Genomic DNA, 25,931 nt, shown 5'->3' with positions numbered 1-25,931 from the left:
AAAACATTTTATAGAGGTAAATGAAACTGAGAAGCTGAGAAAATAAAAGACATACTCCAAATCATACAATTGTGGCAATCTTCTCATTCCCAGTCCAGATGTTCTTTCCATTAATTAATGTTGCTTTTCAAACATGGTGTCCTTTAAGTTAATTCTAACATTTCCTGAAGCTGAAATGAATGTCTCATCAGAAATATAATTGTACTAAAGTTAATAGGAAACGCTTAGTTGAATGTCACCTAAACAAGAAACCCCCGTTTTCTCTTTTTTATAATACGTTTTGTTGTACTCAAATTTATTCATTCCATTTTGGGGTGAGGTGCTGGGATTCAGCAGGAGGTTGTGGAGTTAGATAATCTGGGTTTGATACTTACCATCTCTCATATTCTACAAGTCATTAAATCTTTGTGAGCCTCAGTTTCCTTATCTGTAAAATGAGAATGTTAGAGTACATGGCCCCCAAGTCCTTTCTAGTCTTAGATTTAGCATCCTATGAATTTTGAGATTTGTGATTATTTGTACAAATAAATTTTCTGATCCGCAAAAAACCTTACTTGGGACATTCTTATGCCAACTCTTGCCAAAATCATGGTGAGGCTGTCACATGGGGCAGTGAATAAAAGAACTGATTCCATAAATTGCCATTTTCATATTTAATTCAATGTAAGTCTTTAATTTTTAAACTTAAGCTCCCTCCTAGAATGTGATTTCTTTTAAACCTTGTGAGATTTTGTAGGAACCTTAGATCCAAAGGCCTGTATTTGTCAGTGTGATTACTTTAAGTTATTTCTGCAAAAAATGACAGTGCTTTGGTATTCCCAGATGTATAGACTTCAGACACCAGCATCTCAAGAATGGTTGGGTTTGCTGGCTGTCAGCCTGATGAAGATTGTGATTTCTTCAGAGAATGACCTCTGGGATAATGAAGTCTTCAGAGGTTCACCTTTAGGTGACAATAACGATGATGACGCTTGCATGGAACCGTTAGCTTTTCAAAGCAATGCCACATTCATGCTATTAATATGAGAGAGATTCAGGGTTTTTTCCTACTGATTTCTGAGGACCTCCTTCTGTTTACCTGGAAGACACCTGGTGTCTATTCAACAAATAGCTTATTCACTGAACCAGGTGCTGTGGAGGATAGAAAAAAAATAAAATGACAATAATTTCTGAGCTACAGGAGCTCATAGTCTTGTGTAAGAGCATCTAAAGATTTCCACTTCTCTCTTTTGAGTTTTTCATTCAGGTGCCTTCTTGAAATGAACCTTAGGTTGGCAGATACCAGGTGACAGCATTAGAGCATCTATTCATAGTTCTTGTCAATGTAACAGTTTACTCCAGCAAGTATTTTTTAAGGCTTGGTAGTTTTAAGAGATTGTGTTAGGCTCTAGGATTACAGGCCAAAATAAAGTACCATTCCTGTCCTCCAGGAGTTTCCATTCTATTGGGTGATTGATATGATTAACAAATAATAGATTTCTATCATTAGAGATATAAGGGACTCAGAGAAAGTGCTTAATGTTCTCCTGAATGGTGTTTTGCCAGAAGTGACTACACTAACAAAGGCCCCAGGTCTGTGTCTTCCTTCTGGGAGTGTCTCCAGTTTGCTTTATTCTTTCTGAAGCTGTGGCACATAAAGAAGTCAAGTAGACCTCTAGGGTATGATATTCCTTTGACAAGATTATTGAGAGAGAAGGTTCAAAGACTGGAAAAACAGTCTGTTTTTGTGGTTTTAGACTCCTTGGAAAAACTAGGAAGCAAAATGTGGAAATAATTGTAGGAATATTTAGGAATTTATGTTATCTAGTTTTTGTGGGTAGAGTGTGAGGAAACAATGTCTTTTGTGCTAGGAAAAGGTATTTTTAATCTGTGAGAGGCATGTACAAATTAATTGTATTTTGTTCCCTTTTCCTTAGTCTTGTTTTGTTTTCACACATGTAGAAGAGTTTGGAACATCAATAGAACCTCTTACTCTTGATCACGGTGACTCAGTCAGTGGAGGAAATAGTTCTTCCCTGTCTTGATAAATGGTATTTAGATCTAAAGAATCTGAACATGCTTTCCATTGAAGGTGAGGAATTGGATGGCCCTGCCATGCAGTTTTAGTCAACTCTTCATCATGGGTAACACTTTAAATTTCAGCTCACCTTGTTTAATTAAATAAGACTTGGAAAAATAATAGTTTGAAACAGGTCGCAATATAAATCTATTAGCAAGGGAAAAGTAAATTGAGGACTTAGGTGTCATGTTTTTAAAAAGACAATACAACAAATGAGTTGTGTTAGTGAAAAAGGCACCAGAACCATAATTGTCACAGAGGCAGTTTGATACACAATGGAAAGAACAGAATATTAGAGCTAGAGTTCAAAATCCACTTCTGCTTTACTGGGTGATCCTGAGCAAATCACTTGGCCTTTCTAGACCTCAGTTTACTCATTTTTTAAACTAAGGGGATTGGATTAGACAATCTCTAATTGAGGAAAACTATAGATCGAAAACCTTTGATTTGGGTTTTTATTCATTTTGTTTTGGCTCAGTTCTCTGAGTTTATTGGTGGATAAAGAATCAACATGGAAGAAATCCTTTGGAATGGGGTCATTCAGATCAGGAACGAATCAGCTTATGGTTTTATAGAGTATAGTTTGACCTAAAAAACAACTAATTTGTTGACTCAAACTTACCATCTCAGGAGAGTTCATCTTCTGGACAGGCACTGATCATAGTAAATCATACCCTTCTCCCCACCTCAGAGGGCAACTAGTTCATTCTTTTCCTCTGCCATTTTACAGAAGATAAACCAAGGACCATAGAGAGTAAATAATTTTCCCAAAATCACACAACTAGTAATTATTTGAGGCATAATTTGAACCCAATTCCTTCATATATATATATGTATATATATATAATAAAAAATAAGAAATAATATTATGTATATTATCCACAAAATATATAAATAAATAAAATATATGATTGATTATATATAATAATTATATATATATATATATATATATATATATATATATATATATTTGAACCCAATCTTCTGTCTTCAAAGGTCAGCTAGTTCTCTATCCAAAAAGACTGGACTGACTGCCTCTCTATTGAATTGCTCATAAGATTTTTTTAAAACTAGTAAGAACCTCTGGAGCAGCTAGATGGCTCAGTGGATAGAGAGCCAGGCCTAGAGATGGGAGGTCCTGGGTTCAATTATGATCTACCTGTACCACTTCCTAGCTGTGTGACCCTAGACAAGTCATTCAACCCCAGTGGTTGAGCCCTTAGAGCTCTTCTGCCTTGGAAGAAATACTTAATATTGATTCTAAGAGAGAAGGTAATGGTTTAAAAAAATCTTTGAGAGTTCAACTCTTTTAATTTACAGGCAAGGTAAAAAAATTTACAGGTGAGGAAAGTGAGATTGTGAAAAGTTTAAATGACTTGATAATTAGTGGCAAACTTGGGACTAAAGCCTTTGTCTCCTAACTCCTAGTTCAATACCATTTCCACCAAAGCTCTGACCACATAAATCAGTTGGTCTGGAGGCTATATATATATTTTTATTTATTTACATACTATATGTTATTATTTATAAATAGATTTTAATATATTTATATATAAACAGTTTATAAATTTATAAATAATTAATATTTTTATTATTTTATTAGATTAACATGTATATGGCAATATAATAAATATAATAAAGAATATTCAAAACATTAAATATTACTAATATAAAATGTTTTATGATAAAATGATTGTATATTAATGTAAGATTTTATAATATAATAAAATATTAAATATTTAAAAGAAATAAATCTATAATTATGGTAATAAAATATTATTTATAAATTTATAAGCTGTGTTTATGTATAAATATATTAAAATCTATTTATAACTAATAATAAAATAAAATTAAAAATATATTATATATGCCAATCTAAAGTGAAATTTCTAGTGTTATTTCTCCTCACAATCTCTGACATGCCCTGGATTTTGTACCAAAGAACTTCTTAGAGCTGGTCAAAATCAAGCACATTCTAGAGTTGAAAACATGACGTTAAATCAGCATTAATCAAGGAATGTAAGAACTAGGGAATTTGTAGCACGTAAAATAGGTTTTATTTAGAGAGAGAGAACAAGTAACTATTAGGAAGCTAGTGATGCAGCTCTTCTGATTACTCTGTTACATTCTTTTCCTGTTTGTTCCCACACTTTTTGAGTTTTATAAATGATTGTATATTTTATGAGCATAAGTATTAATAGCTGTGTGCTGTTTGGTTTTTTTTATATAAGGATCCTGACAAGGAAGAACTTTATTTATTTTAGACCCAACTTAATTGTTTTCAGGTCTTGATTCTATACATATTTGTGGGACTTAGACAACATTGAAGAAAGTACATTTTAATATTAAGAAGGCACATGAAGGGGATATTTAACAAAATGATCATGTTTTGTTTTCCTTTATGATCAGGAAGAAATTTAATTGGCTAATGAATGAGACTGTAATCTTTGATCTCTGCTTTCTGGCAGGAATTAAAATTAAGTTTTAAAAACCCCAATCATTCTCAAAGTGCTTCAGATCAATATTTTATATTATTGTTACAATACGTATATTAATACATGACCACAGATCATCATTTTATTAGGAAAGAACAATTAGCAAATTCATTAAGCAGAACCTAATTCATACTTTTGTTGTCAAAACTAATCATCTGTATTGAGTAAGATGTCATTTAAGTCAATAATTATCTTAAGTAAATGGTTGTATTTGAGTTTGCAGTTATTTTGAGTTCCATAAATAATCTGATAGCTAGTCCTCACAAAAGATTATGGGCATACCCTTTATTCATGAATTTGTTCCTTATTCTTCCCTGTTGATTGATCTTCAGACAGAAAAATACATGTAGGTAAACATATACAAACATAATTATATATATATATATATATATATAATTTTTGAATTTTTAAAATATGCCTATTTTTTGGCCCATATCCCAAACTGCATTTCTGCAGGTAATTAAATGAACCTTCTGCAAGGACAAAGGCACTCTTAAGTCTGTGATCTTTTGAACTACTTTGGACCATTCAAAATCAATAGGACTCCTGGTTATGAATTAAGGCTAAGCAGAATAAGTAAACCATTTTCCAGATGGAAACTGGCTTCTGAGGCTTTTTCTGCTTTTAAAGTCCTTGGGGGAAAGGAGGGAAAGGGTGTCAATTTGTTGTCCTCCCTGGTTCAGCACAGTAGACACATCAGCTTGGTCTGGGGGCAGAGAACTATGCTCAGGGAAGTGCAGGAAGAAGCATCCTAGGCATGGCACCACAGATCTGTGACCATATTAATGATGCCAATTCTAGATTGACAAGAGTAAAGAGGCTGGTTTTGAATAGGTAGCTTCTTAGATGCCTTCCAACTTTGAAATTTCCTGATTCTGCTTCTTATTGATTTAGAGGAGGAGTCAGTCCTGATTTATGATAGACAGAATCTAAGAGGGTAAGAGAGAAATATTCTTCAGAATCATCACTGTATTTTTTACATAGCAATGAGTTTTAGAACAGAGCAACAGTGGGGTTCAAGGGTGTAGAAAAATAGTCAAAGATCAAAACCATAAGGATACCATTCAGTATTGTAAATTGTTCTTCAGTAGAGTATTAAGATTAATATTTGAAATAGATAACAGCAGTGGAACTATTTTCCTTTGGTAATTTAATAATAAATTTTAATTATTATTTAATACTTAAATGTACTTGTCAGAAAACTACTTTAGTAGCATGGGATCCCTTTGTAGAGGGTGTTTGTGCTTAAATTAGACAGAAGGCACTCAGTATACTTACTCAGCAATCCACAGGTGCTTGTCTGTTATGTTTTTTTTTAAAGCTCTGTGTCTAATTATATGGTATTTTAACATCTACCTGTAGTCCAAAAAACTTTGACTTCTTATTCAGGGTAAATCCTATGTCTTTTTAGTTAGTTGGAGATTGATTCTATATGCAGTAAAACCTTTATTTCCCAGAATGCTCAAGAAATGGAATGATCTGGTTAACTCACCATTAAGCAGAAAACTCCTTTGTTTCAACTTTTGTTACTGGGGGGGGAAAAAACTTTTATTAGCGTATTTTTTCCTGAAGTTATTTCTGTTTAGCCTTTCTTAAAAGAATATATTAAAGATAACGATTCGGATTTTTACAATATCCCGGGACCATTGGTGTGAATGTACCAAAACTTAATATGGAAGACATAAAAAGAAAGAAAAAAATACAAATAAGTATTTCAGAGGAAACCAAACAAAATTTAGCTTCTTTTCTTATAATTAATTTTTGCTTCCTCCTTCTGCCCCCCACCCCCACCCCCATTGTAACACAAGGAAAAAAATGGAGAGTTCTCTCTAGTTGGATTCTGGTTAACTGAGGTTTTACTGTATGTTAAAGTAAATGTTGAAAATGACTTTTTTATTCTTGTGGCTACTCCTCTGTGTTTTTTGTCCCATTTGCAAAGATAAGCACTAATTCCATTAGGCATTTTTAGCCTAGGACTTTTGGTTCACAGTATAGTCCTGCTTTTTTTTTTTTTAATAACAGTTTTGATTCATTTTTTTTTTCTGTGAAAAGTTCTTACAGTACTGGTCATTGAAGGAAAGTTAAGTTAAAGACTCTTCCTCTCCCTTCTTTTACCATCATTTGCTCTCCCTCTCCCTTCTCTTGTCTTTTTCCTCCTCCCTTCTCTTCTCTCATTCACTGTCAGGAAAGACTGCCTTTGAAGGGACAATTCTGTACAGAGTGGCACCCGGAAAGATTGACAGCTACAGACGCTATAACAGTGAGTGAACTTTCGCTGTCAAGAGACAGTGTGAAAGATAAGATCCTGGTGCTTGTGATTTTGATTTATCTGCGCTGTCCCCTCCATGCTGATGCTTATGCTGAATGTGCCTGCTTGAACTTCTCATCCCAGACCCTGCTCTTCTTCTTTTGGCTGAAGTGAAATTCCATTTCTTTGGTGTGTAGGAATGTTCTTTCCCCCATCAGCTTTCTTCTTTGTTCAATTTGCTCTCTTGTCCTTATAGTATATGGTATATGTGCATGATCAGCCTTCGTAGAAAAGGAAATCCATCAAAGCCTGTGCCAAGATGCCTACGGTCGGTCGTTGTAGAATCTGGCTGCCTCTGGCAAGGTTTATCTCAGAATGTGTAGGAGAAAAAAATATGGATATGGTCCTTTATGGTACGGGCATAGAAAGCCTGCTAGAAACACTTTATTGATTTATCATGATTCTGATCCAAGAATTATTCTGCATGTCCAGACTGAGAGCCTACTCATACCCTCGAGCCTGTCTCTCTGACTCATGACGTTATCAGGGTCACATTTGTACGACTCTTGAACCTAGGAAAATTTCACGAGGCTAAAGTTGATTTGACTTTAGAAAACAGGACAATAATCTCTTAATCTTTCCAGCATTTCCCTAAAATCTGCTTGAACACTCTTGGGTGATCTGAAAAATTTTAAAAATACAAACAAACTTTACTCTTTATGTTATTATTATAATAAATTCTTCCAAGGAAGGGGATTAGGTAATGAACTAGATGCGATGTATGTCTTACTCTAAATCTGGTTGCCACCTGTTTTACTCATCCTACTTTCTGCTTTTGGCTTAAGGCCTAAAAGAATGAGAGGGGAAATGATTTTAATGAGTGCGTATTGTTTGTCGAACAATTTAAGTGTTAATGAACTTTCTTTTGAATGTCTTGGTAGGACTTTATAACAACAACAATAACAATAATAAATAATAGTTATTATTATGGCATTTATTTATTTAGAATATTTTCCATGGTTTTATGATTCATGATTTTTCCCTCCATTTTCCCCTTCCCCCTCCCAGAGCTGGCAAGCAATTCCACTGGGTTATACATGTGTCATTGTTCAAAACCTATTTCCATGCTATTCATGTTTGTAATAGAGTGTTCTTCTAAAGCATGGATAGTACTTTAAACTTGAAGATATTAATTTCTTAATATTTTCAGTTGAATTAAAAAGGAAGTTTTAATATATTTCTAATGGTACCCTTCTGAAGATATAATGTTATTGCTTTTATGGAATGTCTCTTGGGAACCATTTATTGTGGTACAGAATTACTTCTTCAAGAGGGTAAGGTGTCTCAATGAGTAGAGTACTGCACCTGGAGTCAAGAAGACCTAAATTCAAATCCAACCTTAAGACATTTACTAACTGTGTGATTCTGGACAAGTCATTTGACCGCTGCCTCTATTTTCTCATCTGAGATGCAAATAATAATAATAATAATACCAGCCTGGATTGTTATGAGGATCACAATGAAATTTGTATTTAATAATATTTGAGATAATAACTATAAAGTGCTTAGCACAATACCTAACAGTTAGTCCCATATAAATAATATTATGTTTTAAATAATAACATGTTATTATTATTATAATACATTTATAATGTGGGTACTTTATTTGGCTTACTTAGCCATTAATCAACCTATAGTATACATAATTCTTTAGGAAACATGAAACTAACTTGCATTTTATGTGAATAAAAATGTGTTATTGCCTTGTGATTTTATATACATTGAGGAAATCACGCTGTGATTCATATAAATAATAGGATTGAATCCATTCTGAAATAATGTTATTGAAGACCTTTATAAAATTATACCAAATTGAACAAATTTGACCAATGTTAATAAACTAAGAAGAGCTTGTAAGATTTTCCACAATTTTTCAATAAAAATTATTCTTTTTTATGAATACTGGAAGAAAATGTAGATAGGCATGATCATTAGCATTAACTCATTCAAAAAGGGGTTAGAAATGTTTAACTGATTAATATGAACATTTTAAAAATATAGCAGTTAATAATAGATGAGCAGGGGGCAGCTGGGTAGCTCAGTGGATTGAGAGCCAGGCCTAGAGATGGGAGGTCCTGGGTTCAAATCTGGCCTCAGCCACTTCCTAGCTATGTGTGACCCTGGGCAAGTCACTTAACCCCCATTGCCTATCTCTTACCACTCTTCTGCCTTGGAGCCAATACACAGTATTGACTCCAAGATGGAAGGTAAGGGTTTAAAAAAAAAATAGATAAACAGCTCCGGAGAAAGAACTGTTGGAGTCAGATGCTAATCAAAGCATACAATCTTTCACATTAATTTATGGTTTTATTTGGGGGGTTGGGTGTATATGAGTGTTCTCTTACAACAATGAACAACATGGAAGTATGTTTTCCATTATAATACATGTAGAACCCAGATCAAATTGGTTACCATCTCTAAGAAGGGGAATGGAAAGGAGGGAGGGAGACAGACAATTGTGATCTTGACATTTCTAAAAATGTATGTTGAAAATTGTTATTATATGTAATTGGGAAAATAAAATGTCTTTGAATTAAAAAAAAATAGACAAGAACCTGGCCTTACAGCCCTATTCCAATGGTTCATGGTCCAAGAAACTGTTTGTTTAAAGGCTATCTCCAGTTATGGGAAGCAAGCCCTGGCAGATCTCACTGTGAATGGAACTTTGGCAATTAGAAGTCATGTCACCCCAACTGTATCTGGAAAATGGTTTTCAGGAGAAGGTTGACCACCGAGAGGTGGATGTTCCTGTCTAATGACGCTCATGAGCACTATCCACAAAGGAATGGAAGAAGCACTTAATATTTCACTTTTGTGGAATCTTAGGTCCTTCTAATAAGGTCCTTCATATATTTCTCTTAGATATAAATTTGGGAATGTAGCGATAAACCTGAAAGGTAGAACGTATATAGTAACAGAAATTCAGGAAACCAAAGGGGGAAATTGTATGGACCTTATTTGGATCCTATTTTAGACAGAACAGGAGAACCATTCACATTCCTTTGAGGAGTACTAGTGTAGGTTACAATCTGTCCTCTACCTGGTCTGGTAATATTCTGCTAAGGAAGTGTCTCTTTTTTTCACAGTTGTTGATGCTTTCTCTTCCAATTCAAAGATGAGTTCAAGGTCACTAATCTCAGTGAAAAAATTAGTGCTATAGAAAATGAATTCATAAAAAAGAAATGACAAAATATTTGGACTCTTAAATTACATCTCCTGTAGGGATAAGTGAACAAATAGACAACTATTCTAAGGGATTCTTTCTATACTTACAAATCATATATGCTATAAATTACAGAAGATACATTTGTAATACATAAATGTATGTGCCAGATTTTTTCATTTTGAAATCCATTATCACAAATGCTATTCTTTTATAATAAAAAACCTTACCGTTAAGTGCCTTACAAACAGTACATAATTAATGTCATTGTGTTGAATTATAAATAGTAGATTTTTCATGATGGTTCCCTTTTTCCCACATTTCAGTTTAGCTAGTAAAAGCCATTTGATCAAAAACTGTCTTGGAGGAGTTTTCAGAAACTTAACAGTTATTTATAATGAGAAATTTGTACTTATTGTAATTTGCAGTGAACAATTCTTTCTTTCTTGGGAATATCTTTGACAAATCTTAGCTTTTCAAATTATACTTTTTGTAGTCAAATATTTGGAGTATCATTCTTGTATACTTGAAAGCAAATCTCTTATTAGTGTAGATTAAAGTTGGATGGTTTGAGCCTGTCCTAAGAGTTTAATCTTTTGTTGCTATTCATTGACAGCTTGCTGAGTTCTTAGCCCTTACTTAAATGTTTACAGACTTTAAGGGTTTTAAAAGGAGATATCACTATTTGGCTTAAGTTGTACCCTTCTTCTAGTAAGAGTAACACATATGATTTAATCATCTGAATTTTTAAAAATAACACATTTTTGTTACTAATCAGAAATAGACCTTTTCTTTATGGAGAATTGTAATGAGAAAAGGCTTTCTCATCAGAGCAGTCAATTCAAAATAAAAAATGTTTCAAATTGGCGAAGAACATATTCATGTTTCCTCATTGATGACTTTAGTTTTTTCTGACTTTGACTAGCCAGCCTTTAGAGATAAGAAGAATGTGAATTACAGTGTCCTTATCCTGTGAAATAGGATTCAGCTTTGGGGAAAAAGAAGTGGGTAAAAGAGGGGGAAAGGTAATAATCCTCAAAGGATGTATCTGGTTTTGGAGAGTAACAGATTACTCTCCAGATATGATAGACATAATGATCTTATTAGTGGAGGTGGTTAAAATATCTTAATGTCAAGTCTGGTTTAATACATTCATAGAAAAACATGTTTGTGTGCATTTCTTCCTTATGAAGCCATCCAAACAGACTTGATTCTTTGGCAGTCATAATTTTGTGTGGTTTCTTTAATTGCCAATTTGTTTAAATAGATTTTAGCTTTACAGTTTCCCTTTAGAAAACATTGCTTTGGACTCTAATTGCATAATTGAGTCGACATGAATCATACGGATTGAAGGTACAGTATGTCAGCACTGATTGAAAAGTCGAAATATGGTTTGATCCAGCTTGCCATGAAATGGATTTGGGTCAGAATCCTCTTGCTGCTCAGGAGAGAGAGATTTCTCTATATTTGAAGTTGTTCTTCTCCTTCTTTTAATTAAAACAAAACCTAAATCTCCCCAAACTTAATAAATTCAAATCACTACTCTCAATCTAAATTGTTCTATGGAGCATGATCATCATACAGTGACCCTCCCAAGCAGCTCCCCTGCTGGTTAGGAAGTTTGTAGTGACTAGATTTTAAGATTTCCTCTTTGCCCTTCCCCTTTCTCTTGGCAGGTCTGAGGGAAACTACAGGCTCAGAAAGTGATGGTGGTGACTCAAGTAGTACCAAGTCAGAAGGTGCCAATGGGATGGTTGCAGCAGCAGCAATTCAACCCAAGAAGGTTCGGGGTGTTGGTTTTGGAGATATTTTCAAAGACAAACCCATCAAGCTAAGACCAAGGTCGATAGAAGTAGAAAATGACTTTATACCCATGGAAAAGGTAAGTAATGCAGATTTTAACCTTATTTGATTATATCCTAGAGGCCATCATTAAGTCTGCTCTTTGGGTAGCTGATTCACCCCCTCAAAATGATCCTGTCTGCCTTGGTTTCCCATTCTCTTTTCTAAGCCAAATACTCTTGGAGAACTTCAGTGTTTCTGTACTGCTTGGCTCTCACCTCACATTGTTTTACTTTTTTCAGTTTATGGTTTTTGGAAGCTTTCTCAGAGCTGCCAATCTCCCTTTTTGTGACCTGGACTTCAGACTTTTAGGGGTGAGGACTGCAGGAATGAATTTTATATTATCTTATCTGTAATTTATAAACATAATTAGCTAAAAATCAGCTGGAAAGGAAGTCTCCCATGTGTACACATTTTTGATATGGTCTGTGATTTGGATGCTTGGGGCTATTGGTGTGAGGATGCCAGCCCAGTTTTTTTCTATCAGTAGTTCTAGATTGAACAAGAAGTAGGCATGAGTGATGTTGCATTCAGTACTGTGGTTGCTATGACAACGGACCTTGGCTAATAACCCCTCTGTGTTGCCGTCTGCAACTTTTACTGCAGTGCACCTCTACATGTTTTACTTCTCAGTCATTTGGCAAATGTGATATTTTCCAGATAGGAATAAAAATAGATCCACAGTATGCCTAATGGAATACTTCTTAAGTCATTTTAGATATTAAATTTAAGTTTTGAGGAGGGGTGGGGATGGGAAAACTAGTTGGCAAAATTTCATATTGTGGAAATTAATCTGAAGACTTTTTCTCTCCTGTTTTGCCAATTAAAAATTTTTTTCTATCATCTTCCACCTGTGCCATGGAATTTGCATTTGTACTGTAAGAATAACTAGCATTTATAGCTTTTAAGTTTGCAAAGTATTTTATAAACTATCTGATTTGGTTTTCACAATAAATCTGGAAGGGAGGTGCTATTATTATTTGCAATTCACAGATAAGGAAATGGAGGCAAATGGAGGTGAAGGGGTTTTCCCAGGATTATACAGCTAGTTGTGTTTGAGGCAAGATTTGAACTCATTTCTTCCTGCCTCTGGACTTGTGCCACCAAACTGTTTCCTTCTATGGTATTTTATACATTAGAATCAAATTGATTATGTTGGCTAGGTATAGTGGATAGAGTGACAAATCTGAAATCAGGAAGAACAGTGTTAAAATCCAGCCTCAGATGTGTGACCCTGTGTGATTTCACTTAACCCTATTTCCCTCTGTTTCCTTATCTGTAAAATGAGCTGGATGGGGAAATGGTAAACCTCTCCAGCACCTTTGTCAAGAAAAGCCCAGAATTAGTCACTGAAAATGCCTAACTGATAAATCAGTCTTTGAGAAGAATAAGAGAAAAGTCTGAATTTCAAAATAATTTTTATTTTATTTTCAGTAGTCATTAGAATCAGAAATCCTGGGGTAAAGGTACCTTGGACTGTTATAGTCCTTGTTATATAGTCCTTGTTATATAGTTTCCTTAAGTCATACAGAGTTGTTTATCTGTACAAGATTTTGAGGTTTGAGTGGACCAAGGATTCAAGATGAACTGATAAAGTGATGTGAGAGCAAAAAAGAAGCTAATATGAACTTAAAGGATTGTTTTAAGAGAATACTATGTAGGATGATGGCTGTGATATTTATACAGTATCTGTATGTAAGAGCATATCCAGAGGATTGGGTTTAGTTCTAGGCTACAGGTTTTAGTTTAGCCTCCCAAGAATGCTGAACTGGAGAGTCCTGATGAGGGCGATGACCACAGAAAAGATTCTTAAGGCAGTGCCCACATAAGGCTCAGTTGAAGGATGGGGGTGTGTTTAGCCAAAAAAAAGGGGGGGGGGCAGGGGGATTTAGAAGGGATGAGATAGGGTAAGAGACGTATTTATGAGTATTTGACAGATTGTCCTGTCAAAGAGAAATTAGACTTGTTCTTAGCCTTAGAGGTCAAGATTTGGAGCAATAATTATAAGTTCTTTTGGGACAGATTTTGAATTGGCATAGGATAGAACCTCCTAATAAATAAGTTATCCAAAAATGGAATTGGTTGCCTTAGGAAGTAGTGGGTCTTCCTACTCAAAGTCTTTTTTTTTTTAACTCTTACCTTCCATCGTAGAATTAATACTGTGAAATGAGCCACGTAACTGCCCCTTATATATTTATTTTGTGACTGAAGATAACTGATAATGCAGTCAGAAAATGTTTAATTATTTTTTTTCTAGAGCCAATGAGTGCATTTTTCCTTGTACAACATGATAATACTACTTATTGACCCTTTATTTTAAAAATAAGATCTGTGAAATTAAATCTGATTTCTTGATGAGAAATCCTTATACCTTATACCAGTATAGATGGGCACCTGTTTGGCACCTTTTAATTTTAGAGTTCCTTGAGGTGCTGAGAATCATTTATGTGTCAAATGGGTGGGATTTGAATCAAGGCTTTCTGGATTCTGAGGCTGGTATTCAATTTATTACAACACAGTGCCTTTCACCTTTCTCCTTGTGGTCTATCAATATAATGGAATTCTATCTTAAAATCACAATAATATTTTAGAAATCATACCTCAAAGTATCAAGTCACTTAGCTTCACTGGGTTCCACTTCTTTACCTGGAAAATGAGAAGGTTGTATTAGATGGCCTTTCAGCTCTAAATTTATCCTAAATGTATGTGCCTGTGGTTTTATGTGCCCATGTTCCAGTAAGAAGCACCAAAAAGGCAGAATTTTTACAGATATTCCTTGTAATTAAAAAAAAAATTAAATGAATGCTAAAATTGTTTTCACATGCAATTGGGGGAAAACATCATTAAAAAACAAAAATAATTATTTTTTGTATTGAAAGTCTAATAGATAGAGTATTACTATTGTCATGTTTTACCTACAATCTTCTATGGTTGCTTTGGTTTGGTTGTTTGGTTTTAATTTCCTTTTAGAATTCCTGTGTAGATTAAATCCCAGGAATCATTTTATTTTTAAATTTTTTATTTTTTAACTTTTACCACCTGTCTTAGAATCAGCACTATATTTTGGTTCTAAGGCAGTAAGAGCTAGGCAGTGGGGGTCAAGTGACTTTCCCAGGGCCACACAGCTAAGACATGTCTGATTTGAATCCTATCCCTAGAGCTAGTTCGCATTCCCCTGAGCCTCCTAGCTGCCACCCAGGATTGTTTTTTGCTGAAGTCCCACTCTGATGTTTCATCTAGCAATGGAAATAACTTATCACAGATTTTTACAAAGAAAAAAGTAGGGTTTAAAAACCCTAAGGTTGATTGCTTGATGTAGATTGTTTTTATCCAGATCATCTATTATGGTGATTATAATTGGAATCTACATGAGAGAAAGAGTAGCAGACAGACAGAGATGAGAGACAGACAGACAGACAGAGACAGAGAGAAAGAGAAACAGAGAGACAGAGAAAAAGAGAGGCGGAGACAGAGAGGAACAGAGAGAGAGGGAGAGAGAGAGAATAAGAGAGACAGAGAGAGGAAGAGAAAGACAGAGGAAGAGGTGGGAGAGGGAAGGAGAGATGGGGAGAAAGAGACATAAAATCAATGATTCAATTTAGGCAGGCTTCATCTAGTCTATTTTACAATATCATTTGTTTTGTTTTCTGCCTTTGTGTGTGTGTGTGTGTATCCACAGTGTTTGGCATGTAATAGATGCTTAATAAATGTTTGTTGACTTAATGAAAGAGATTAAGTGACTTGCCCAAGGTCGTATAGGTAGTTAAGTGCCATATTAAGTATTTAAACTCAGATCTGGAGATTACAAGATGAATGCTCCTTCTATGCTCTGATAAAATAGTCAGATTAAGAAAAGTCACAGACCTCTTAAAGTATGAAGTGTCAAGGAACATGGGAAGCAGAAAGGCTGCTGCTGGGTCCCACAGTGTTTCTTGCAGTATGAACCTGTCAGCCAACTCCTGTCTCTTTTGGTGAAGCCTATAGGAAGAGTTTTCATTTTCCTTTATGTATTCTTGGCTGTTGAAAAGTTTTAGGGATCAAGAGATGTGTTGAAATGACCTAGGTTTTATTCACTTTGCTTATTTATGCCACGAGTAGTAGAATAGGTTTTTGGAACCATTATTTCTTTCTAGATGATGACATAAATATATTGTTTTTGTTCTTTTTTTTTCATTTTCCTTAATACTTTTGGGAAGGCATTTTTGTATGTAAGATTCTGTCTAAAGCAAGAGACATTTCCTTTGAGAATTACACTCATTGTTTTTATTTTGGAGAAGAACAAAGTGAATCATAGTTTGACAGCATTTGTTAAGTTAGTCATAAACATGTCACCTGTGAAGGGTGATATAGAGCATTGACTTCCTTATAATACTGGTTTAATAACTTGCTGTGAAAAATTTGACCCAGATAATTCCTCAAAGCTGCAAAAATCATTTTGTACCTCAAGATTTGGAGGAATCCACACCCACATTTCTGGGCCAGAACATAATTTTGTTCAATGACTTATTTATAATGTATTTATTTTGTACTAGTTTTAATGGCTAACTGTAATCAAATCAGATGCATGTTGGTGATTATGATACCTAATGTTAAATGTATTATTATAATTAATTAACAATGAGGAAATTATATAGTCTTGCTTCTTATCTAAAAAGGAAAAGAAAACAGCCATTAGGTTGTATACATTTCTATTATTTTATGTTTGTATAAAATTATATGTTTTGTTTCTTTTAAATTTAGTCCAGACTTAGAATTGTAGGGAACTTCCTAAAACTTTTTACTAGCCAAGAAAGACATAAAGGAAACTAAACTTTTCCTGTAGGCTTCACCAAAACCAATGGAACGAGGAAGTTGCTAAGCCAGGCTAATTCTGCAGGAAGCCTGGGATCCCATAGCAGCAGTCTCACTGCTCCCCATGTTGCTTGACACTTCATACTTTAAGAAGTCTATCATTGCCTCAGTCTGAATATTTTCTCAGGGCAGTGGAAATAGTGTAAGGAAATTTCCTCTTAAAAAGGTCATTTGGAATTATTTTGCAACTTATAGTCATTATGTAGGCAACAGAGAAAGTGCATTTATTTATTAAGTGCATACTATGTGCTAGGCACTAAGGGTTGGAGATTAAAATACAAACAAAATGGAAAGACATTCCTTGCCCTCAAAGAGCTTACATTCTAACGGAGGTGAGGAGGGAAGGAAGACAACTCATAGCAGCAAGATGAAAAGAAGGGGAAGTTGAAAGAAGGGAATGGTGGAAGGGCTTGCTGACAAGTCCCGGAGGGTCAGAAACATAGCAGGAGAGAGAATGAACTAGCCTGAATGTGTTCCTAGAATTGGATGTCCCACAGGAGGAATTTACCAATGGGGAGAAGTGGTCTGGCATGACAGAGGGTTATTCCAGGGTCAGACTGCCTCATTTAAAGAAGGAAATTCCAGGGGGTAAAACCAATATGGTCAAGGTGGTGAAGTCTGGCAGACTGCCAGACTTGCACCTTTTATCTTCCTGACTCTTAGATATATTATGCAATCCAAAAAGAGTTTGCATTTTTTTCATGAATTTGTGAGAAGGATACTGTTGTGGGGTACTAAAGGTGAACCCCCGGTGTTTGGGAAGGATTCCTTTTGCAAGAATCCAAGACTCTGAAACTTAGCTTAAAAATAAAAAGATAAATTTACTAATTTAGAAAGTAATGTTGAGAATGACCAGGATGATACCAAGGTGGAACAGCAATTTGGGGAGCCATTCCTTGGGAGGACAGCATGAATGGAAAAGCTGTCCCCTAGACGACATCAATTCTGGGTATTTTATACTCTTTACAACAGTGTAGACGTGATGCTGTTTCATGGTGACTCTAGAGTGGTAAACACTCAGGCATTCAGTGGGAGGTTTAGTTATCTGACCAGGGCTGGGGAGACATAGGGGGTGACCCTTATAGTTCAGGGGACACAATGGATGTTTGAGATACAACCCAATGGTATTGAGGTGTAGCCTGGAGGTGCATCTCTCTGTCCATCTTAAATCTAAAGGAGGATCAAAGGAGGATAATCCTCTCAGTCTCAGAGGAGTTATCAGATGTTTTGGGTTAGGAGTCACAGGGATGTAAAGGAGTGAAGGAATTACCCTGCTTATAGTTTGCCTGAGTTTCTGGAGGTACAATGCCCATGCCATACTAGTCTCCTGCCCATATATTATATTATTTTATGTTACATTATCTTATATTATTTTATATTATATTACATTATGCTCTACCACATTATATTATATTATACTATATACAACATTATATTGTTACGTTACATTATGTTATGCTATGTTATATTATATTACACTATGCTCTACCACATTATATTATACTATATACAACATTATATTATGTTACATTACATTATGTTATGTTATATTACATTACACTATGCTCTACCACATTATATTATATTATACTGTATATAACATATTACATTATATTATATTATATTATGTTATGTTACATTACATTGTTACCTTATATCATATCACATGGTATATCATATCATATCATATGTTATATTATAGTTGGGGGAGAGCTAGAAACAGAACACTGTCCCATGAGAGCCCTCTGTGGCTGTGGGAAAGGTGGGACCTCTTAATCCTCATTAATTTCTAAATTATTGGCTCATTCATAATAGAATTAAAATACTTGTCAAAAGATGAATTCATTTAATGGCTCTGAAATTTGTAATGGTGATTGACACATAGGCCTAGTTTATGGACCTATTTGAAAGAAGAACCCACCAGTGAAGAGTCTGGGCCATCTGTGCTAGAGGCTAAAGTAATAAAAAGAAACAAGGCATTTTGTGTCTTGCATTGTGTTTGCTCATAGAGGTATGCCCTTATTATCCTTTTTTTTGAATACATGTAATATTGCTGCAGTGTGGAGATGGTTTTTGTTCCCCCGTGCTTGGATTGAAATGATAGTTACAGCCACGACCACTGTGGGAATTTGCTTTGCTTCACTGTATGGGTTTGTTGTACTGCGTGTTGTTTTTCTTGATTCCTCATTGTTTGGAGAAGGGGAGATGGGAGGGAGAGAATTCAGAATTGAAAATGCTGGTTACCCTTCATGAGATGAAAAGCTTCAGTAGTGTATCCACATAGGCCCATTTGTATGTCTTTGGATTCCATCAGCCATATGGTTCAGTGATAGATGGCCAGAATGGGTGATGTGCAGGAGTCAAGTAGGATAAGATGTAGAAACGGAAAAGGGATGGGGGGATGGCAGGAGTGGTGTAACTTGAGAATTGGGAGAGGCTTGGTCAGAGCCATAATTATGGCATGTGGGGGCTAACCATGGCTTTGTCCCGAAGAAGGAGAATTGACCAATAGCAAGGAAATTGCCCAAGATGGAAATCTAAAAATCAACAGACCAGGCTGTTTTTCTCTATACAGTGGCTGTTCTATTGATCTTTAGAACCTTAAAGCTTAAGAAAAAAAGAAGGGGTCTGGTGCTGGCCTAGGGGATGTAGAGCTGTGGTGGGGCAAACCTGGTAACAGGACGGGAGAGGGAGGTGGCCCCTGAACCGTGTTCGTGAGATGACCCCAGCTCTGACCCAGGACCTCTAATTAACAGTGGTAAGGAATGGGGACATGAGGCCAAAATCTTACTAGGAACATCTCTGCCTCCCCTGGCCTGCCACCATTTCCTTCCCCTTCTAGGTTTGTCAGATTCTCCTAGTCTGAGTCCCTGGGTTTCGGCAAAAGGACTAGTTTGAAAATATAAAATTCAAGAGAAGAATCAAAATACCCCAGTTTAAAAAGGTCAGTTATTCTCAAGGTAACTGCTTCATAAATTCAGATTGGAAAAAAAAACCCTAAAAGCTTTTAGGTACATACATTTATAATTAGTTTTTATAAAGGATTTTGATTGAAATTGGTAAATGGGGAGGAAGGGAGAACATTGGATATGGATTCAGAAGTACTTACCTCTACTATTTAATATCATTGTGACTTTGGGTAAGTCACTTATCTTCCTTTGACCTTTTTTTCTTTTTTTTTCCCCCATTTTAAGAGTGTGAAGTCTCACTGCTAGGGAGAAAAGTAAGCACTTTGGGGATCCTGGAAATGCTTGCTTCAGACTTGAAGTGAATCCCCTAGATGTTTCTTTCCCTTGAAATTTTGCCTTCCCAAGCTCCTTAAATTTTATTTGCTTAGAGTGAAAGACTGGTCAGGGTGAAGGTGAGTGGGCAAGTGGTGGGAATAGGGATAATCCAGATGTCAACATATACCTGGAAAGACTAAAAATCCCTTTCCCTGATTAGTTTCTTGTCCTGAGTACTGGAATCACATGTCTGATTTGGAATAACCATTTCCACAATTAGCTCATTGGGTCTCAGGAGAGGCCAAATTTCAGTAGCTTGGCAGAAAGTGATGTTCTGGTGGGAATCAGGAGAGATGTGTCAGTTCTCTTTCTCCAGCTTCTAATGCCTTCCCTTTTCACATTCCTTTTTATTATTTCCATATATATTTTGTATGAAACCAGACATGCCCCTTCCATCAGATTATATGCTTATTGAGGGCAGGAACTATTTTCTGCCTTTCTATCCTCAGCCCCTAGCTTAGTTCCTGGCACATAGCAAATGCTTAATAAGTGACTGATAGGTGGCACAAATTTTCTGTAGCCTTTGACACTGTTATTTTCCCTCTTTGATATTCTCTTCTCTCTAGGTTTCCCTGATAGTGCTCTCTTCACTTCTCTCCTTTTCTGGCCACTCCTCCATCTCCCTTCCTGGATTCGTTTTATGCCTGCCAATGCCAAAGCTCTGTCTTGATTCCTCTTCTTTTCTCCCTCTGTTATTTTTCTTGATGATCTCATTGGTTCTCATGGATTTAATTGCCATCTCTATGCAGATGATTCTCAGGTGTTCCTCCTGACCTCCAGTCTTCTATCTCCAGTTGCCTGTTGGGTATCTCGACTTGGACGTCTCATAGATATCTTAAACTCACTCTCTTTTCCCCTTAAACCTTCTCTCCCAATTTCCTTGTTACTCTTGAGGGTACTATCATCCTCTTACCTACCCAAGCTTGAAACCTAGGAGTCATCCTCAACTCCTCATTCTTTCATCCTGCCCCTCTGCATATCCAAATGGTTGTCAAGTCCTGTGGTTCTCCATTCATATCATCTCTCTTATATACTCTCTTCTCCTCTGTCACTGACATTAACCTGATACCAGTCTTAAAAAGAAAAAATCCTTACCTTCTGCCTCAGAATCCTTACTGAGCAATTGGTTCCAAGGCAGAAGAACAGTACAGGCTAGGCAATTGGGGTTAAGTGACTTGCTCAGGGTCACACAGTTTAAAAGTGTCACATTTGAACCTAGGCCCTCCCATCTCCAGATCTGACTCTCCATCCACTGAGCAACACTGCTGTCCCTCTTCAGCCAATCTTAATCACTTCACACAAGGACTTTTTTAGTAATCTGCTGGTTGATCTCTTCAAACAGTATTCTGGTTCATCCTCTCGGGTATTAAAGCCTTCCTAAAGTATAGTGATATAAAAAATACTGAAAGAAATATGATATTTTTATCTTTTCTCTATATGACAGGAAAAAAGTGGGGCTAGTCATGTAGAAAGAGCTAGGACAGATGGAAAGATCATATTTTTGCACTGATATTCCTGCAAAGTTGGAAGACATAGAGGAAATCCCTAAAGGACAGCTAGATGGAGCAATAGATCTGCAGTCAGAAATTCTTGAGTTCAAAACCAGCTTCAGACATTTACTAGCAATGTGACCTTGGGCAAGCCACTCAACCTGCATTTGCCTCAGTTTCCTCAACTATAAAATGAGGAAAACAATAAAATAACAACTACTTACCAGAGTCATTGTGAAGATCAAGAGTAATATTTGAAAAGTGCTCAGTACAATGCCTTTCACATATAATAAATATTCCCTTCCTTTCCTCCCTATCCTCAAAAGAGGTGGAGCCACTATGGAGGATTTATGTTGTTACTTGGACAAAAATCCTACAGGTTGAAAAGACATTGATGTGTGCTGATGTGCCCCACTGAAGGAAGTATATTGATGAGAACATAGACCTATTCAGGAATTAAATCATCTTTGGATGTGAGTATACTGTGTGTATGCATGTGTGTGTGTGTGAGAGAGAGAATTTAATTCTGGTAGTTTTGCCAAAAATAAATGGAGGAGGGGCAGCTAGGCGACTCAGGGAATTGAGAGCTAGGTTCTAGAGATGGAAAGGCCTGGGTTTAAATCTGACCTTAGACACTTCCTAGCTGTGTGACCCTGGGCAAGTCACTTAACCCTCATTGCCTAGCCCTTGCCACTCTTCTGCCTTGGAACCACTATACAGTATTGATTCTAAGACAGAAGTAATTGTTTAAAAAAAAAAGGAAATGGAATATAATGAACCTCCACTTTCTATTCACTTTCTCACTTTCCTATTTGAGCTTGGGGGCAAAAATACCTGATCATACTTGCTGAATTCTTTTTCTCTACAAAGATGGGTGGCACTGAAAGCTGGCAATTGCATATAAACAAAGGCCCTGATGTTGGTAACTGTGGATAGACCAAGGCAAATTTTGTAAATTTGTAAAATGTTTTTGTGCCACTTAATATGTGTTTGCATTTTAAAAAATAAATTTTGTTTTTACATTACTTTCATTTTCTAAATTATTCCTTCCTCATTCAAAGAATCATCTCTTACAATAAAGAAAAAGTGAATAAAAGCAGTACAGGAAAGCTAACCAACAGAGTAGCCAACATTGTATTTTGGTCCACAGCCTTAATCTCCTTGCCTCTGCAAAGAGGAGAGGGAGATGCCTTTATAGATCTCTTCTTCAGGGTTAATCTAGCTATTAAAATTATACAGCATTAAGAGCTGATTTTGTTCTTATTCATATTGATGTGATTATTAGAGTACATTATTTTTTCAATTTTGGTTAGTTTGATTTTCATCATTTCCTATCAGTTTTCCCCTGCTTCTGGAGTTCAAACTTCCCCCTGTATTCTTTACATTCATCATTTTTGATGGCTTAATCATATCTCATTACATTCATATACCATGATCTGTTTGACCATTTCCCAATTGATAGTACTTTGGTATTTTAAAAGATCACTTGTGTGGGGCTCACAAAGGCATGTGTTTCTGGATCTTAAACTTCAATATTTCAAATCTCACTTGATTTCATATGGATCCCTCCTCCACCACCGTTATCACTATTGATCACAGTCCCTTTGGACTTCACTTGTGAACTGTTGAATGAGTTGGTGTGACCAGGATAATTCATCAGCTGATGTTGGCCACCCTTCTGGCCACCTGTCTTGGATGCTGAATAGGACAATATTCTGGTAAGAGTCCATGGCTCAGTTTGTACTTTTGACCTTTTTTTTTTTTTACATTCCATCTTAGAATCCATACTGTGTATTGGTTCCAAGGCAGAAGAGTGGCCAGGCAAGGGAGGTTAAGTGACTTGCTCAGGGTCACACAGCTAGGAAGTGTCTGAGGCCAGATTTGAGCCCAGGACTTCCCATCTCTAGGTTAGATCTGGTGTACTTGAGACATTTTAAACTTGGTTGGACCAGCACTTGTACCTTATTGGCATAAAGCCATGGTGATCTCCAGCCTATAGGTGATACCAGCCTATGATGAGACCCATAATAAAGACTTTAACAGACAGTTTCTATGTCAGTAGGAAATACATATAAAATACAAATAAATTATTTTTAATGCACAATGTCTTGAGTGTGAAATGCCATGTTTTTAATGAATAATGCAAATAGAACTCATGTATTTAAATTTTTTTAATTAAAAAATTTATAAAATCCTTTACCTTCTGTCTTAGAATCAATAGTATGCATTGGTTCCAAGACAGAAAAGAAGTAAGGGCTAGGCAATGTTGGTTAAGTGACTTTTGTAGGGTCATACAACTAGGAAGTGTCTGAGGCCAGATTTGAACCTAGAACCTCCCATCTCTAAGCCCAGTTCTCAGTCTACTGAGCGACCCAGCTGCCCCCAGTAGTTATGTAAGACTTTCCCCTCCTGTTTTTAGAAAGGCCCCCACCCATCCACTGCAACCAATTTTCCTATCAATATACTTAATATACACCATTTATTTACATTATACTACTAGGTGGTGCAGTAGATACTGTGCTGGGCCTGGAATCAAGAGAGCACAAAATCCTGAGTTCAAATGTGACTTTAGACACTTCCCAGCTATGTGACTCTGGGAAAATCACTTGACTTTGTGTGCCTCAGTTTCCTAATCTGTAAATGAGCTGGAAAAGGAAATGGTAAACCACTCCAATATCTTTGCTAAGAAAACCCCAAATAGGATCATGAAGAGTTAGGACTGAAAAAAATTGAATGCACATTGGAGCCTTAATAAACAGGATTTATTAAGCGCTTGACACATGCAGAGTATTATGCCTGGGATGTGGGTCCATGTCAACAATAGACTACTAGGCAGTGACTTACCAGGAGAATCAAGACCACTACCCATAAGACTCCAGAACGTTTGTAGAACCAAAGAATGAAGTGACATCCCATGGATGTGAAAGTGTTTTATGATCTATAAATAAGTAAATATCAATTAACCCTGTTCTATAGAAGCCCAATTTTTAATATGTGGGTTCTTACTAAAAGGATTCAAACATCTCCCATTTACTAACTGTTGTAACCTTGAGGAAGTAATCCTTTGGGTTCTGGTTTCCCCAAGAATGAGGGTTTTGGCCATCATTCTGGCCCCTTCTCTCTCTAAAACCTACCCTATACCACTGCTTCAGGGGAGTCATGGATCCTAATGAAGATCCACTCAATGAAAATTTCACATGAAATCCTGCCTGTTGATGGAATTTCACAGTTTAACATGGGATACTTACCAAGCTTACTTCTGAGAAATGAGGGGCAAATTGTCAGAACTCAGTAATTAGTAACAGAAGAATGCGCCTATTTAGAATTTTCAAATCATTTGGAAACATTTGTTTGTTTTTGATGAAGTGGCAGGAAACACATGAGGCACTAAGTCAGTGGACATCAAGGTTTGATCTGATTTCCTTCTTCCTTAAAGTATAATCTTTGAATTTTAGTGATAGAAGGGACCTTAAATCATACTTGTACTTAGGGCTCCTAAATTCAAAGTATATATCTTCTATATTCTCAATGAGGTTGAAGCATTTTGCTGAGGGATCAGTTTCTTGGACAGTTTTCCTCTATTCCTTTCTTCCTTTCCTCCCTTTTTTCCTTCCCTTTCTCCCTCCCTCCTTCTCTTTCTTCATTCCTGCTTTCTTTCTTTTTTCCCTTCATTTCAGCTTTTATTTCACTTTCTATCTCTCATTTTTTTGTCCCATTCTGAATTCTCTTTTTCCCCTTCCCCACCTACCCAGGAGTTAGATAAAACAAAATCCATTACAAATATGTATAGCCATGCAAAACAAATTCCCACATTAGCCACATCCTGGGATAATTTTCTACTACCAGAATTTTGAAGAGTTTAAAGAGGTACATTTAAATATTGTTAGTTTTCCTACTTTCATTCTACTCTCTCTGAAGAGTGGGGAATGATGCAAAAGGAGAGGAAACGAAATATTTTGTATGTTCCATTTTGCATCCTGCCTCATGCCAAGCCACCTGAAAAGGGGCTTTTCATTCTAGTAATAAATAAATCCTTGTGCTCCTTTGCTATATGCTAGTACACCCTTCAATTTACTATTTTTGTTGGCATAACAGTACTTCAGAAGCAGTGTGACATCAGTGGATAGAACACCAGGCTTGAATTCAGGAGACCTGGATCCCCATCCTACATTAGACACCAGCTGTGTGATCAAAGGCAAGGCTCCTAGAAACTTAGTTTCCTTGTTTGTAACATGGAGATGATAACATTTTGATGACCTACCTTACATAATGGCTATGGGAAAAGTGTTTTGCAAACCTATAAGTTCTGTATAAATATGAGTTACTATGTAAAATGCAAACTAGATTTTGTGTGTGTGGTGTATGCTACAGGATGGTGTTTAGTAGTGTGCAAATGTGTTCCTTATGACTGTTTACCCAAGGATTTTATGCCAAGATAG

The 25,931-nt window shown here is 36.0% G+C and overlaps 1 protein-coding gene across 10 annotated transcripts in view; it reads left to right on the top strand.

The window, feature by feature from the left end:
• Window positions 1–25,931, top strand: part of SH3KBP1 (SH3 domain containing kinase binding protein 1) — a 505,965-nt gene that overhangs the window by 256,388 nt on the left and 223,646 nt on the right. For 8 of the 10 annotated variants that reach the window (XM_056793311.1, XM_056793309.1, XM_056793310.1 and 5 more), the window contains 2 exons: window positions 6,740–6,814; window positions 11,702–11,907. In XM_056793311.1, coding sequence (XP_056649289.1) covers window positions 6,740–6,814; window positions 11,702–11,907 — 281 coding nt within the window. The remainder of the gene's footprint in view (window positions 1–6,739; window positions 6,815–11,701; window positions 11,908–25,931) is intronic. The other 2 variants (XM_007493470.3, XM_007493469.3) reach the window with 1 other exon arrangement.

This window comes from Monodelphis domestica, chromosome 4 (genome assembly GCF_027887165.1).
Source record: "Monodelphis domestica isolate mMonDom1 chromosome 4, mMonDom1.pri, whole genome shotgun sequence".
Taxonomy (NCBI): Eukaryota; Metazoa; Chordata; class Mammalia; order Didelphimorphia; family Didelphidae; genus Monodelphis; species Monodelphis domestica.
This window is presented reverse-complemented; position numbering and strand designations above follow the sequence as displayed.